The 13598-nt window shown below is 33.2% G+C and overlaps 1 protein-coding gene across 3 annotated transcripts in view; it reads right to left on the bottom strand.

Moving 5' to 3' along the window:
• DENND1B (DENN domain containing 1B) overlaps positions 1-13598 on the bottom strand; it is a 268631-nt gene that overhangs the window by 119950 nt on the left and 135083 nt on the right. For 2 of the 3 annotated variants that reach the window (XM_086694709.1, XM_025921071.2), the window contains exons 7-10: positions 11247-11327; positions 8090-8149; positions 6795-6848; positions 4498-4608 (exon numbers count right to left, since the gene is read on the bottom strand). In XM_086694709.1, the coding sequence (XP_086550835.1) occupies positions 4498-4608; positions 6795-6848; positions 8090-8149; positions 11247-11327 (306 nt within the window). The remainder of the gene's footprint in view (positions 1-4497; positions 4609-6794; positions 6849-8089; positions 8150-11246; positions 11328-13598) is intronic. The other variant, XM_086694708.1, reaches the window with a different exon arrangement.

Raw genomic sequence — 13598 nt, 5'->3', positions numbered from 1 at the left:
AGTAGAATTCTTAACCTACAGTTTCAGCTGACATAATTGGTTGCTAAGGGCTTTGGGAAGAATTAAAAATCTAAAAATTGTTCCTAGAGTATCTCTCCCTGAAAGGTCTTGATAACAAAGCACCATTCTGCTGCAGCTTTAAAAACACAGGGGGTGAAAAAATACACTTCAACAGTCTTAACTAGGAACTAGACCTGGATGATCTTTGTTCTCCCATCAACTGTTCAATTCTTAATCTCCAGAAAGATTCTCTGAACTTCAGATTTCAGATTAAATGCTGATACAGGTGGTACCATTAAGAGACAAATCAATATGTAAACTCTAGATGGAGAGGTTAAAATCCCCCGGATTCCCCTTCAGTCTGACCCTATAAAATCTACAGTTTTAAAATCTATTTTAATAGTTGATTTTCCAGAGACCACAAGATTTATTTTTGCATATGCCCTTGATGGAATTAATGAGAGAAAGAGAGAAAAGCATATGCTTAAATGCCTGGGGGCAACTAGATAGAACAAAGGAAGATATTACAGTTTATTAACACAATTCCAATACTCACAGCATATTGCTTGCTCTCAATATTCCAGAAAGAATATGCATTATACAATCCAATCTCTGTAACTAATGTGCTTATAGCCTTTAAGAGGGTGATATTTACCAGCTAAATATTGGTCAAAATAGTAGCTAACATTTAGACATCTGCTTTAAAGAGAAGCATTTCTTCCACCTGCTTCTACAGGCCACAAAGATACACTCTAGTTAACATATTACTGACAGGATGATGAGAAAGCTCCTGTCAGACGCCGGCCAGCCGGGTGTTTGAGACAAAATACACAGCCCCAGCTGACTAGTTAAAGAAAGTCTGGTGAGGTACAATTATAGAGGCATATGACAAGACTTCATGCCTGACTGATTTGAGAACCAATGACATGACTTTAAACAGCAATATTCTCTACCTCTGGTCACAAAACAGCAATAAGTCAACTGATATACTCTTGTAATATCATGATTTATTCCTTTGCTTTGAATACATGAGACTTTGGTATGATGTTCTGCTAGTCTACTCGAGATTCTCTTGGGGCTTAAACATCTAGGGCCTGCCTACAGCATGTATAAAATCAATGTTCTTGTTCAGGACTACCAGGAACACTTCTGTGTATAGTTGATAATGTATATACCAATAGAATAAAGACCAAATTGTTTATGTCCCAATTCATAAAACTTAAACACAGAAAAATGTAATAATGGGTCCTGACAAAGTACCACACTTTAGTGGGCAGGGAGATGGGATCCATGGATGATGGGGATTAAGGAGGGCACTTGTGATGAGCACTGGGCGTTGTATTTCAGTGGTGAATCCTTAAAGTCTACACCTAAAGTTAATATTACACAGTATGTTAACTAAGTGGAATTTAAATAAAAACTTAAAAAAACAAAACAAAAAACACAACACTGTAATGGGGGAGGGGGGCTCATTAAAAGTGTGAAAACACACGACTCTTGGTACTTTTGCTAACATATTTCAAAATTAACTTTTTTTATTTTAAAGTTAATGTCTATAACTTACAAATTATAATTTTAACTACAAACAGCACCTAAGAAAAGACCTTTAAGTAAGCTGATTGATTCTCTCCCAGTGTATCTTCACGAAAACACCCAGCAACTATAAGGTTGACAAATATGGTTCTAATAAAAGAAGTTTTATTAAAGAGTAAACCCAAACAAACAAAATTCCTAAAACTATACATAAAATTATAGATCCAAAGACACCTTAAGTTACGTGTGCTCTTCCAATAGTTAAAATTTTGGCTGTAGACTTAAAAAATGAAAAAAGGGTAAAACACAATTTGTTGCATTAATACTAAATACAGTGTAGTCTTCAAGGCATATAGAATGAGAATGTAAAAAGCTTAAAAGTCAGTCAATTCATTGATACTTAACTATTCCTTCCTTGGGTGTTTCAGAGATTTCACTAAATTCTTCCTAAAATATAGTTTATTTCTAATTTATGTTATAGTACCAGTCTTTGACCTTAAATGTTACTATGCATAGGATTTACAGAAGATATAGAAATAGATATATGAATTTTTCCAGATAGATATAAGTAAAACAGCTTCCCCCACATAAGAAGGGTAAGGGGGTCATGAAAGCAAGCGTGAATTATGTTTCTTTTATCAGTACTACTGCCCCAGAGAATGAATTAAAACGAAGCTGGTAACTTAGAAGTGACATCACCATCGAGTTTTCATGAATTGTCATAAACAATTGGTAAAAGTTTACCTCAGACATAAGAAACAACTCCCTGAATAATACCAAGTCTTTATTAAAATAATTTTATTATTTAATTCAAATAAAGTGAAAGGGTAGGCATGTTAATTTTTACTCTAAACTGCAGAACTAGTCCGTTATAAAATTATAGCTAATAATCATTGAATCAACATTGAATGTTATGCAAATACAATTCTCAGCATTACACATATGTGTATATATACACATGTGTGTATATATACATATGTGTTTATATAGCTATACAGAGATAGAGATATCTCAATCTTTACAACAACCTATGAGATTATAACTATTACTACCATTCTCCCAGTTTACATGTGAAGAAATAGTCACAGAGAAGTTATCCAGTTATTAAGATGTGTTTATAAATTGCAATAAAGAGTAACACCACTATTGTATAGTAATCATATACTCAGATTTATTTCAAATGTTTTTGTAAATAGGGAAGCGTATATGTCCATTCGCATAGCTCACTCCTGCACTTCATTTAGATCTCTGCTCAATATTACCTCATTAAGAAGCTTTCCATGACCACCCTATATAAAACTGAGGCCTGCCCCTCACCTTTCAACCTGTACACACACTCTCCTTATCATTTATCCCTTGGTATTCATCATAATAAGACACAACAGCTATTTTCATTCAATTCTGTTTCATCTGTTCAATATACGTTCCAAGAGTGTTTGGACTTTGCTTACTACTGAATCCTTAGTGCCTACAAAGTGCCTACCATATAGCAGGTTTCATGACAAGAATTAGTTCCTAGGCCTCTGAGACAGTTTGTACAATCTTTGTAATCTTCAGGACAATATCCATATAGAAATATTATTTATAACCTTGAAAAAATCATGTTTAAAAAATAAGGAGGAAGAGAACAGGGAGAAGGAAAAATGGTTTTACCTTAACGGTAAATTAAAAATAGAAAATCAAATATATAAAAAGTCCCAAATGATTCAGATTACATTTCTCAATATCATTTGAAGAAAATGCAAATGACCTGTCAGGACTTGTGCTTGTTCTCTGACTGTACTACATCATGTCTCCATACTTACGCCTTTAAATGTACACAATGTGTTTTTCAATATGTAAAATAATGTATTTTCAATTTTTTTGGAAAAGTGGGTATATCAACATTGTAATTCAAAATCTCAAAACTGTATTTTTTCAAATAACGAGTAATGGAAATAAACCAGACCAGGACACTCAGCTTCACTCTACGTGTCTCTAATTAGCTATTTGGCCTTCACATGACCATTTAGTCTCTCTAAACATACATCTTTTCATTGTTGAATACTACATAGATATCTTAGAGAACTCCTAAAACTGCTTCGAACGTACTAAAACTTTACAGAATGAAGTTTTTTATTTTTACTATGGGAGAGCAAAACATAAAAACATTATCTTATTCTTATCAATTAACCAAATTTGTAAGGAAGCAAAGTCATGCAACACTAAATGTTTTTAATAAATATCTTGTTCATTACTCAAAATTATATTTACATTAAAAATTTTTAGTAAAAATATTACAATTTTAATACTTTGTAGAAAAAAGTTAGGACACCTAGCAAGATACTTTTGAATATTCTTCTCTGACCCAAGAAAACTCTTATTCTCACTGCCTTTACCACAATAGTGAAGACCTTCCAAAAGAACATTTCAGTGAGTAGCATAAAACCTGTGATTAAAAAAAACAGAATGGTACTCTGACTTTTAAGTTATTATCAGCCTGAAGAGCTCCTCCAAATGAGAACTATTATAGAATCTACTCCCAAACCACTACTTGGCAACAAAGATGAATCTACCTATTACCAGGTTAGGATAGCAGCTATTATCATGGCCCCTTGATTTCTTTCAAGTAGTTCCAATGGAAAAAGCCACAAGTGAATAATAAAGATCTCATAATAGCTCTTAAGAATTCTTTATATGGTAGAAGGCACTAAAATGAACTCTGGAGAGTTAAAAAGAAAAATAAAAAAAACTCTCATCTCCTGATAAGAAAAAATAATTAACCTGACTTAATGCATCTGAGAAGGCCTTCTATAAATCAGACTTTTGTACTTCAAGAGCCAGATTAAAACCATATATCAAAAAAGTATGTAGATATTGTCTTGTTAATACACATAGAACATTTCTAAGTCTGCAGAGGTTCGTAGGTCTTTTTGTGAAATGCTCAACACGTTCCACTTAAAAGGAGAAGTGTGAAGTACTTACAGTGCTTAATTTGCTAGAGGTAATAATGACGCGCCTCTCATGCAACATGCTGGCGTATAGTTGCAGCATATTATTCACATCCACGGCAACAAAATATTCTGTAAGATTTCTCTGTACAAGTGAAGAGTGATTGTGTAAGTTATAGCTCATGGTGATTATGAAGGAAAATATTTTATACATTTACCAACAAGTCTTAAGGTTCAAAGAAGGTTGTTATTAAAAATGGTATTCATTAAAATAATTAAATGTGATACTATCCTGCTGCCACACGAAGCACGTAACATTCTATTATTATTTGAAACATAATCCTACCCCAGGAAAATGCTTCTCAGAGGGCAGTCAGAGGATCACACATTTTCCACTCTCCCTCCCCAAGTACTTATAAAAGAAGCCCATTTCCTGGGCTCCAATTGTAAACCTGCTGAATTTTAATCTTCAGAGTATGGCTCCAAGAATCTGTTTTTTAAAAAGGTATTCCTGATAATTCTTATATACACTGAACTTTGAGAACTGCTGTTCCAGAAAATACATTTGAGTCTTTTTATGTTTGCCAATCACTCAGCAGACGGCATCATTGCGTGATACTATGTACTACGTACAAGGAACCCAGAGGATGAGATGGATTCATAAAGCAGATCTTTGGTCCTTTATTAAGGAAAATTCCTTTATATTCCATGTCAGACCTGCTCTATTCCACCATAACCAAATTAATTTGGGGGTTAGCCTAATTTGATTCCTTGATATAACACTTCATATTATTTCCCCCACATACAAACAAAATTGGGCTAATCTACATTAACTTTGACATTCAGATCCACTCTTTCTTACTTTTAACTTTCTGTACTCAAACTTAAGCATATCAGAAAGTTATAAAGTAATGAAGAGACTGAATAAGATATGATAATCAACTGAAACCGTAGTACCAGGTAGACTATGACTTAGAAGGCCTAAAATTTTTTAGTTGGGCAAGGAAACAAGAAATCTAATTTTCTTCAATTTCCAAAAGGCAGAAATTCTACCAGGACCAACTAGTAATGGCAGGGTACCTAACAAAAACTATAATATCAGTGAGTGATGCTGAATTTAGTGGGGAGAAATTCATTTCTTGTGTTGTGTATTTGAAGACTACCTTACCTTCCAATTCAACTCTTCATATACAAAATTACTTTTATGGCATTTAACATTAGTATTTTTCCTATAATATCAAAGAATGTAATTTCTAGATGGAAAAATATTTCTCAACACAGAATGCTGTGTTGATAATCTATTTCAGGCCCACATTCCAAACAGCTTCATCTAATCTTTTCACAGGACTTATCTGGACGCATCTGTACTAAAAATACCACTGACAGTCTTGGTTTGATATTGGAAAATTCACAACTGTCTTCCTAGATTCCACTCACTCATAACCCATGTACTTTTGGAAACCAAACACTTAGTAGGTCTGAAAACATTTTGGGAAGAACAATAGAGTTCTAAAAAAAATAATAAATATTTCTGGAGTGTTTTTTCCTGTTTTTGATGTATCTTTTACTGTTCATAGAATTATTTCCACTGATTCACTGTATCTTTCCAAGGGAAGTTGAAAAAAATTACATAAGAGAAAATTTCCTTTTCACACAGCAACCAAAAGCGTCTTTGTCACTTCTACCTGCCATGTAAATCTTTCTACAGAAGATTAATTTGTAATAACTACTAAAACACTGGAAGTATTTCTAACATGGCTACAATTAGAACTCTAATTAAAATGTAAAATTTAGCAATAATTTCTTATAGTACTCCTCAAGACCTACAAAATATGTATCACTTAAATTAAAATCAAGAAACCAAGCCCAGGACAGTAAGATTTTCATAGAATCATACAAGTAATCTAAACTGCTACAGTCAGGTCACTAAAGAAACCATGTGTGTGAAAATATTTCCCATTGCCAGTATTCATCCCCCTCCACCCAAGTAAGATCATCTGAGATATTTCTTCTACATGATCCGGGGGGGGGGGGGGGCGGTCTCAGGACCTCACTGATTACATATGATCCTACCAAACTATCTCAATGGTAGAAACAGTTTTTCCGATAAATATTTCCTTACCTACAACCAAATATTTAGGAAGTAAAGTAGCAGACACAATAAAGATAAAACAGAGATAACACCATTATTCCTTATTCCTTCATTATTTCTAATAAAAAATGGAGAGTTACAACATATTATTTTCTCTATACAGAAATTCTTAAATGGCGAGGCCAAAATAAAATTCATAATATGAGTAGCAAAAAAAACATAGAAAACAGAAAACTTACACTCTCAGGAATTGTTGGGAGTCCAGTTACATCTGGGGCAATGAAGTAGGAATGCTAATAAACAGAAATAAATCACATAAGAAAAGCAGAATTAAAATTCGGTAGCATTACATATAAGAAAAAATAACAAAAATATCAACTAAATTAATAAACATCGAGGATTAACATTCAGGATTTACTGAATTTGAGAGATTCTTAAATAAGACAGCAGGTCTATGAGACTGAGCAGTAACTTTCTCATACAAAGAATTAAGTGTTCATTAAAATTATTTAATTTCAAAATTGAAATAATCCTGGAAAAAATTTATCAAGACAAAAATGTATACACACACACACACACACACACACACACACACACACATTTAGAGAGAGTGGAAAATAATGAGGTTTGCTTACACAAGAATAAATCAAAATCTATTAAGATTGCTGAGTTTCTATGATAAATCACAACAAATTTCTCTCGTACATATCAGCTACTATATTACAGCTACTATATTATTTAGAAATACTATCTTATTTAGAAAGCAGTAATAGAATATAATTTTTAAACATTAAAAAAATTTTAATGTGATTATCTCAAAATATGAGCCTCATACACCTACTAAACAAACAGTAATTAGCTTCTGTATTAAAGCAATACAACAGTTCATAGATCGACTTATATGAAAAGCATATTGTATATTTCTTCATGTTCCCCAGAATGTTCCCAAATTTTACCACCCAAAATCAGCACAACTGAATCACCAAAGTTGTTTTATTTTCTGTTCATATTAATCTCCAAAACTGTTTTAGTACCTTAATCATATAAGGACATATTTAATGCCATTTTATAGTTAAAGATTGGAAAAGAAACATTCTGGCCAATATTGGGCACAGTTGAACTAGTCAGAACAGGCTAGTTAGCATAGTCATAATGTATAATTTTCCAGGGTAGAAGAGCAATAGGAGATAAATCACAAGGTCTCCTGAGACCTTGTGACAAAAATGTGACAGAAATCTCATGCTGTGAATGCACTGTAACATTACTACTACTGACAATGGAGAATATGCATACATTTGGTCTTTATTATAAACTACTTTTATTTAGAGGGCTTTTTAATAGTTCTGCATTTCATAAAACTATGCTTTAAAAGATAGTATAAACAGAAAATATGCTCCAAATGATTAATTTTCTTAAATGAGTCAAATTAACCATTTTTCAAAGGACTGGAGTGCATCTTAAAAACACAGTGAAAGAAGTCATTATTGTCTCAATTTAATAGTGATTTTTAGAACCCATTGTCCTTTTAACTCACCGGTACTAGGAAGGGCTGATCTTTCAGAACTTGCTCACTGGCAATAAATATCTCTTGGTTCTTATAATATATGAGAGAAAAAATGAATATTTTACTTTCATGGGGGGAAGTTTACACAATTTGCTGTGTATTTGAGACAAACCCATGTAGCCACACTATCCACTGAAAGTAACACTAATTATAAATGTTATTTTAAATGCTGCTTTGCTCATTTTATGCTAGAAAAATCTTAAAGAAGTATTTTCATTCTCAACTGAGAGTAGAAAATCCTGTAGATATTTAGTTATTTTGAAACATAAAAATAAAAATTTACATGAAGTATTAACTTTTCCTTCAATCTCAGTGATTTTCTAGGGGTTACAGTGTCAAGTCTTGAAAAATTCATGTGCTGGAGCATTCACGAAACATGAAATTGTAAGAAAGTATAGCAGTTTCCCAAGACTTTTCACATTTTTCTATCAGAAATTGTACAAACAAACAAAATTTTCTTTCTACTTTGTGAAGGAACAAAAATTCTCAGGATGATCAATTTTAATCGGGCATCATAAAACAAAAACCGCTACTAGTAGCTGAAGACCAGTGTTTTTAACCCCAATTTTGCCACTGATGAAGAGCATAGCACTCACTGGACCTGGTACGTCAGTAATCTGTTGTTGAAATCAAATGAAATTACTAAATGGACTTTACCTGAATTTGAGGCAATATTCTATCAACCAGCTGATTTTGCAGTTCTTTAGATATTGTATTGAGAAAAGGTATACAAGATTTTAAAGCTACCCTAGACTACTGATTCAAAAGCTTACAAGAAGGCTTAAATTACAGAAATAACTGTCATACATAGAATAGGACACACTCAAGTTCCCTAAAAAGATTATTTCAGCCACAATATAAAATATCTTCTCCATATGAAATAAAACTTCAATTCACTAATAAGTAATATTTGTATAGCTTTTCATGGTATCTAGATATGTCATTTCATGTAAATCCCCAAACAACTTTCTCAAAAATGGACTCATTTGATTTCTCAAATGAAGAAAAAGAATCCTCAAAAAGTTTCAACTTTTTTGCTTAACATCATACATTTAGTAACCAGGACTTAAACCAGTATCTTCTATTCTTAGGTTTCAGAGGCCTAGTAGTTTTTGGATTTACGATTCTTACCAATAAAGGTGAAGTGTTTCGATATCCAGTATTTTTGAAATGTATTTTCATAAGATATTTACTCCTAAACAAATGATACTCAAATTTAAAGAGTTCATTTTTAAAATCTCTCATTAATGCTCTAAAATAGCTGCCTCTATTATCTTAGAACCTACACTTCCTCAACCCCTTAACAAAGTGTTAGAATCATTTTATAAATATAACTCCTTCAAATAATGACACTTATTTTTGGTAATTCGGAGCTTTTCTTTTTTCTTGGTATTTTTCTTTGGCCTTTCTACTTCATTCCCACTAGCCATACATCTTGTATTCCTTTGGCTTCAGTGACCTACAAATCTGAGTTTCTCCTTAGCTTTCTCTCGTTCTTTCACTCAATCTGCTTTCTTCTTCCATACAGTCTATTTGGGCAATTAGACCTGAGCCTGTGCTCTATTCTCTCTATAGTCTATCCTTTGAATAGCCCAAGCATTTCTACAACTATCTCTGCACCTGACTCTCATATCTGGGTTAAAAATTCCAGGTTATCCTTAGCTTTCCAGCCCCCAATCTCCAAATGACTGCTAAACAATTCCACTTTGGCGGTGAGCGAGGAAAGAGGGTGCAGACATAAAGGTGTGGAGATCACAGGGGAAAAAGAATACTTTCAGCTGTTAACAGCAAAGGAAAGTTTCACAGAGGTGGGAAGTGGCTAGTTCTAGACTAAAGATGGATAATCTACAAAGAGGCTTTAGTGAAAAAGGAAGGTGTACAAGTGAGAAATCACGAGGTTCATTTGAGAAGATGAACAGAACAATGTGACCAGAGAAGAAAATCGACTTAGAAAAAAAAACAAAAAACAAAAAAACAAAAAGTAAGACAAAAATGAAAAGGTAGACTGAGGCCAAGAAGTGGGTGGTCCTGACAACCCGGCAGAGGTTTGGACAAATTCTATAGAAAATGGGAAGCTTTTAGGTTTTCAGCAGGAAACTTTATATAGCTGAAGGAAGTTTAATCTAACAGACTTTTGTACAAAGGACTAGAAAGAGAGACTCTAGACTAAGAAGTATTTAAAGTACTAAGCATCTGAACTATAGTGGTGACAGTAAAAATAGAACAGAATAATGTCAGAGAATACTACTGTTAAACAAAATTACAGGAAAAATTTAGTCAAGAAGAAAGTTATTACCAAATAAGGAATAAAATGAAAATAACAGTTTCTTTATTGTGCAAAAAAGCACATGACCTATGAATTTGTTTATACATACTTCAATTTACTTTTTCTTTCAATTTTTCTTGCATCATTATGTATTTTTTTCTTCCTTAAAAATCACACTGTTTATCATATTGGAAGAACTAAAAGGAATATAAATTAATTTTAACACTTTATTTGGATCCCAAATATTAATGAAAATATCCACATTTGTGATAATTAACTTTGACCATTTACAAAATCTCCCCAAATACTAGTGTGATCATTAAAAGTTTCAGTAGTAAATACTCTATACCATCACTGGCTTCCTGTTTGACAAACTTCAATCACATTTTCAGTGTTTGCTGATCATACTAGAAGATGGGTTGCAGTGTAGGGAAATAAGAAGAAACTCTTCACCCAGTATTTTTATCATAGGGTTAGTTATAGAGCATAGTGGCAATACTCATTTATATACCGTTTTCATTTGATGCGGGGTATTGTGAATATGTGTGTGTGTGTGTGTGTGTGTGTGTGTGTGTGTGTGTGTGTATTTCCTATTATGGATAGATTTCACCCAAAAATCAATGTTCCTCACAGATTACTTTTAGTGTATAGTTTTTAAATATCTGTGATTTAACAACTACAAAAATACACACCCAACATATATTATGATAGCTGGAACATATCGAAAAGTCCCAATATCACCATAGTAATGTCATTACTACAATTAAAGTTCCCAGGTAGCAGAGTTTCTTAAAGGCACATGTGTTCCTAAATGAACCTGCTAGGACTCAAAAAAAAATCAATTAATAGCTAAATACTTACCACACTCAAATTGACAGGAGTGTTTGCCTTTGGTACTGGGTGGTTATAGAGTGATTTGAGAGTTTCATTCAAATCATTCTCCTAGAGTAAAATTTAAAAGTACAATTTATAAGTGAAATACATACTAAGCAAATATAATTAAAACTACTGGAGAAAATCATGCACTGTGCCTTCTCATATTAGACATGTTTTACACAACTGCTTTCCACAAGAATGTTTCAAATAACTGAAATTTAAATATTTAAATTAATAAATATGGAAAAGATAACCAAATATATTTATCCATAAAGAATACTAGCAATATCTCTAATTAGTATAAATCTGTATTTGGCAAAACTTCATTATTATAAAATATACTGATGCTATCTATAGAGGAAATCATTTAAATCATTAAATCCAAGCAAAATGGGATTGAATAAAAATGGCAATATAACTTTTTACCAGATTACTGAATGCTTCCATTTTCCATTTTAATTTTAAAATCTTAAACCTAATTTTTAAGGAACAGATACAATGTAGCATGATCACTGTACTAAGATACAATGTACAGGTTACTCTAAATAGGTCTTTTCTGAACAGCTACCAGTCAGTCACTACTTGACTCACAATAAATGGGATTAAAAATATATATATATGACACATCCACCCTGTAGGATGTACACAATAACAATGCACTTTGATATGCACATTCGCTTTTTCTGCATTATACATATAAACCCAGGAATACATATATGAAGGTAGTTTTTATATACATGTTTTTTATTCTCTCTTAAAATGTGTATGTGGGGGCAATATACCAAAGGAAATGGCAATTATTCAAAATAGGTAATAATTAATTTTAAGGAATTTGGATATGAGACACATAACTTCACACAATTTATCATATAACTACCAAAACTTAATAATTCTGATTTCGTGTTTGTAAAGTGTACATACAAAACTGCCTATTAGAATTCTCTTTAGAATGACTTTAAGAGAACAGACTATAGAATTTATTTCTTGACCATTTAAACAATGAAATATATCCACAAAATATTCTGGATAATATTAATCCCTGTCTAACAAAATTCCTATGGCTAATGAAGTTTTTTTAAAGTCCAGTTTTCAAAATTACCTTAAACTTGCCTGATGCTGATCAGGTAAGGGTAACTTCAATTATAAAATCTAAATATCAACCTACAAAGCCTGTGGCATTGGGTTAAAAAGAAAAAGAAAAAATATAACAGTTATAGATTTATTCTGCTTTACTTCTGTGAACCTACAATGTATTTTCCTCTATTAAGGAATACAGATACAGTCTCTCCTGCTCCCTCTTCTCAGAACACTAAAATTATATGAATTTGCTCACAATATTTTCTTTTTTTTTTTTTATTTAAAGTTTTTTTTTTTTAACGTTTATTTATTATTTTTGGGACAGAGAGAGACAGAGCATGAACGGGGGAGGGGCAGAGAGAGGGAGACACAGAATCGGAAACAGGCTCCAGGCTCTGAGCCATCAGCCCAGAGCCCGACGCGGGGCTCGAACTCACGGACCGCGAGATCGTGACCTGGCTGAAGTCGGACGCTTAACCGACTGCGCCACCCAGGCGCCCCACACAATATTTTCTTTTATATATTCCAGTATTACCAACGGTCTCATAAAGAAGGACATATTATAGGTACATAAGTATCAATTTAACAGTAAGAGTTTCTAAAAGTAAATTATTCAGTTGGTTAAGCGTCCAACTTTGGCTCAGGTCATGATGTCACAGTTTTGGGGTTCGAGCCCCACATCGGGCTCTGTGCTGACAGCTCGGAGCCTGGAGCCTGCTTCGGATTCTGTGGCTCCCTCTCTCTCTGCCCCTCCCCATTCACACATTCTCTCTCTCTCAAAAATAAATAAATGTTAAAAAAAAAGTTGTAGGAGCAATGAATCATGGGAATCTACCCCCAAAACCAAGAGCAAATCATGTACACTGTATGTTAGCCAACTTGAATAAATGATACTAAAAAAAAAAAAAAAAGTTGTAGAGAATGGAGATTCTACTTTCTTTTTATGTTTATTTATTTATTTTGAGAAAGAGTGAGTGAGTGAGTGGGGGGGGGGGGGCGGGGGGTTGGGATTGAGAATCCCAAGAGACTCCGAGCCCCTATAAGGGGCTCAAACTCACTGAAGGTGAGATCATGACCTGAACTGAAATCAAGAGTCAGAGACTTGAGCCACCCAGGAGCCCATGGAGATTCTACTCTTAAAGAACTTGTACACAGATTCATCTGCCTCAGGACCAAGCATAAAAGTAGCAGTATAAAGAGCACCTAGACATACATGAAGGAGATTCATTTGTTAATCTTAAAGCATCTGCCAGAGGGGGA

Source organism: Puma concolor, chromosome E4, assembly GCF_028749965.1.
Source record: "Puma concolor isolate L17-30 chromosome E4, mPumCon1.1.hap2, whole genome shotgun sequence".
Lineage (NCBI taxonomy): Eukaryota > Metazoa > Chordata > Mammalia > Carnivora > Felidae > Puma > Puma concolor.
The sequence above is the reverse complement of the archived record's forward strand: the minus strand, read 5'-3'. Positions and strand labels throughout refer to the sequence as shown.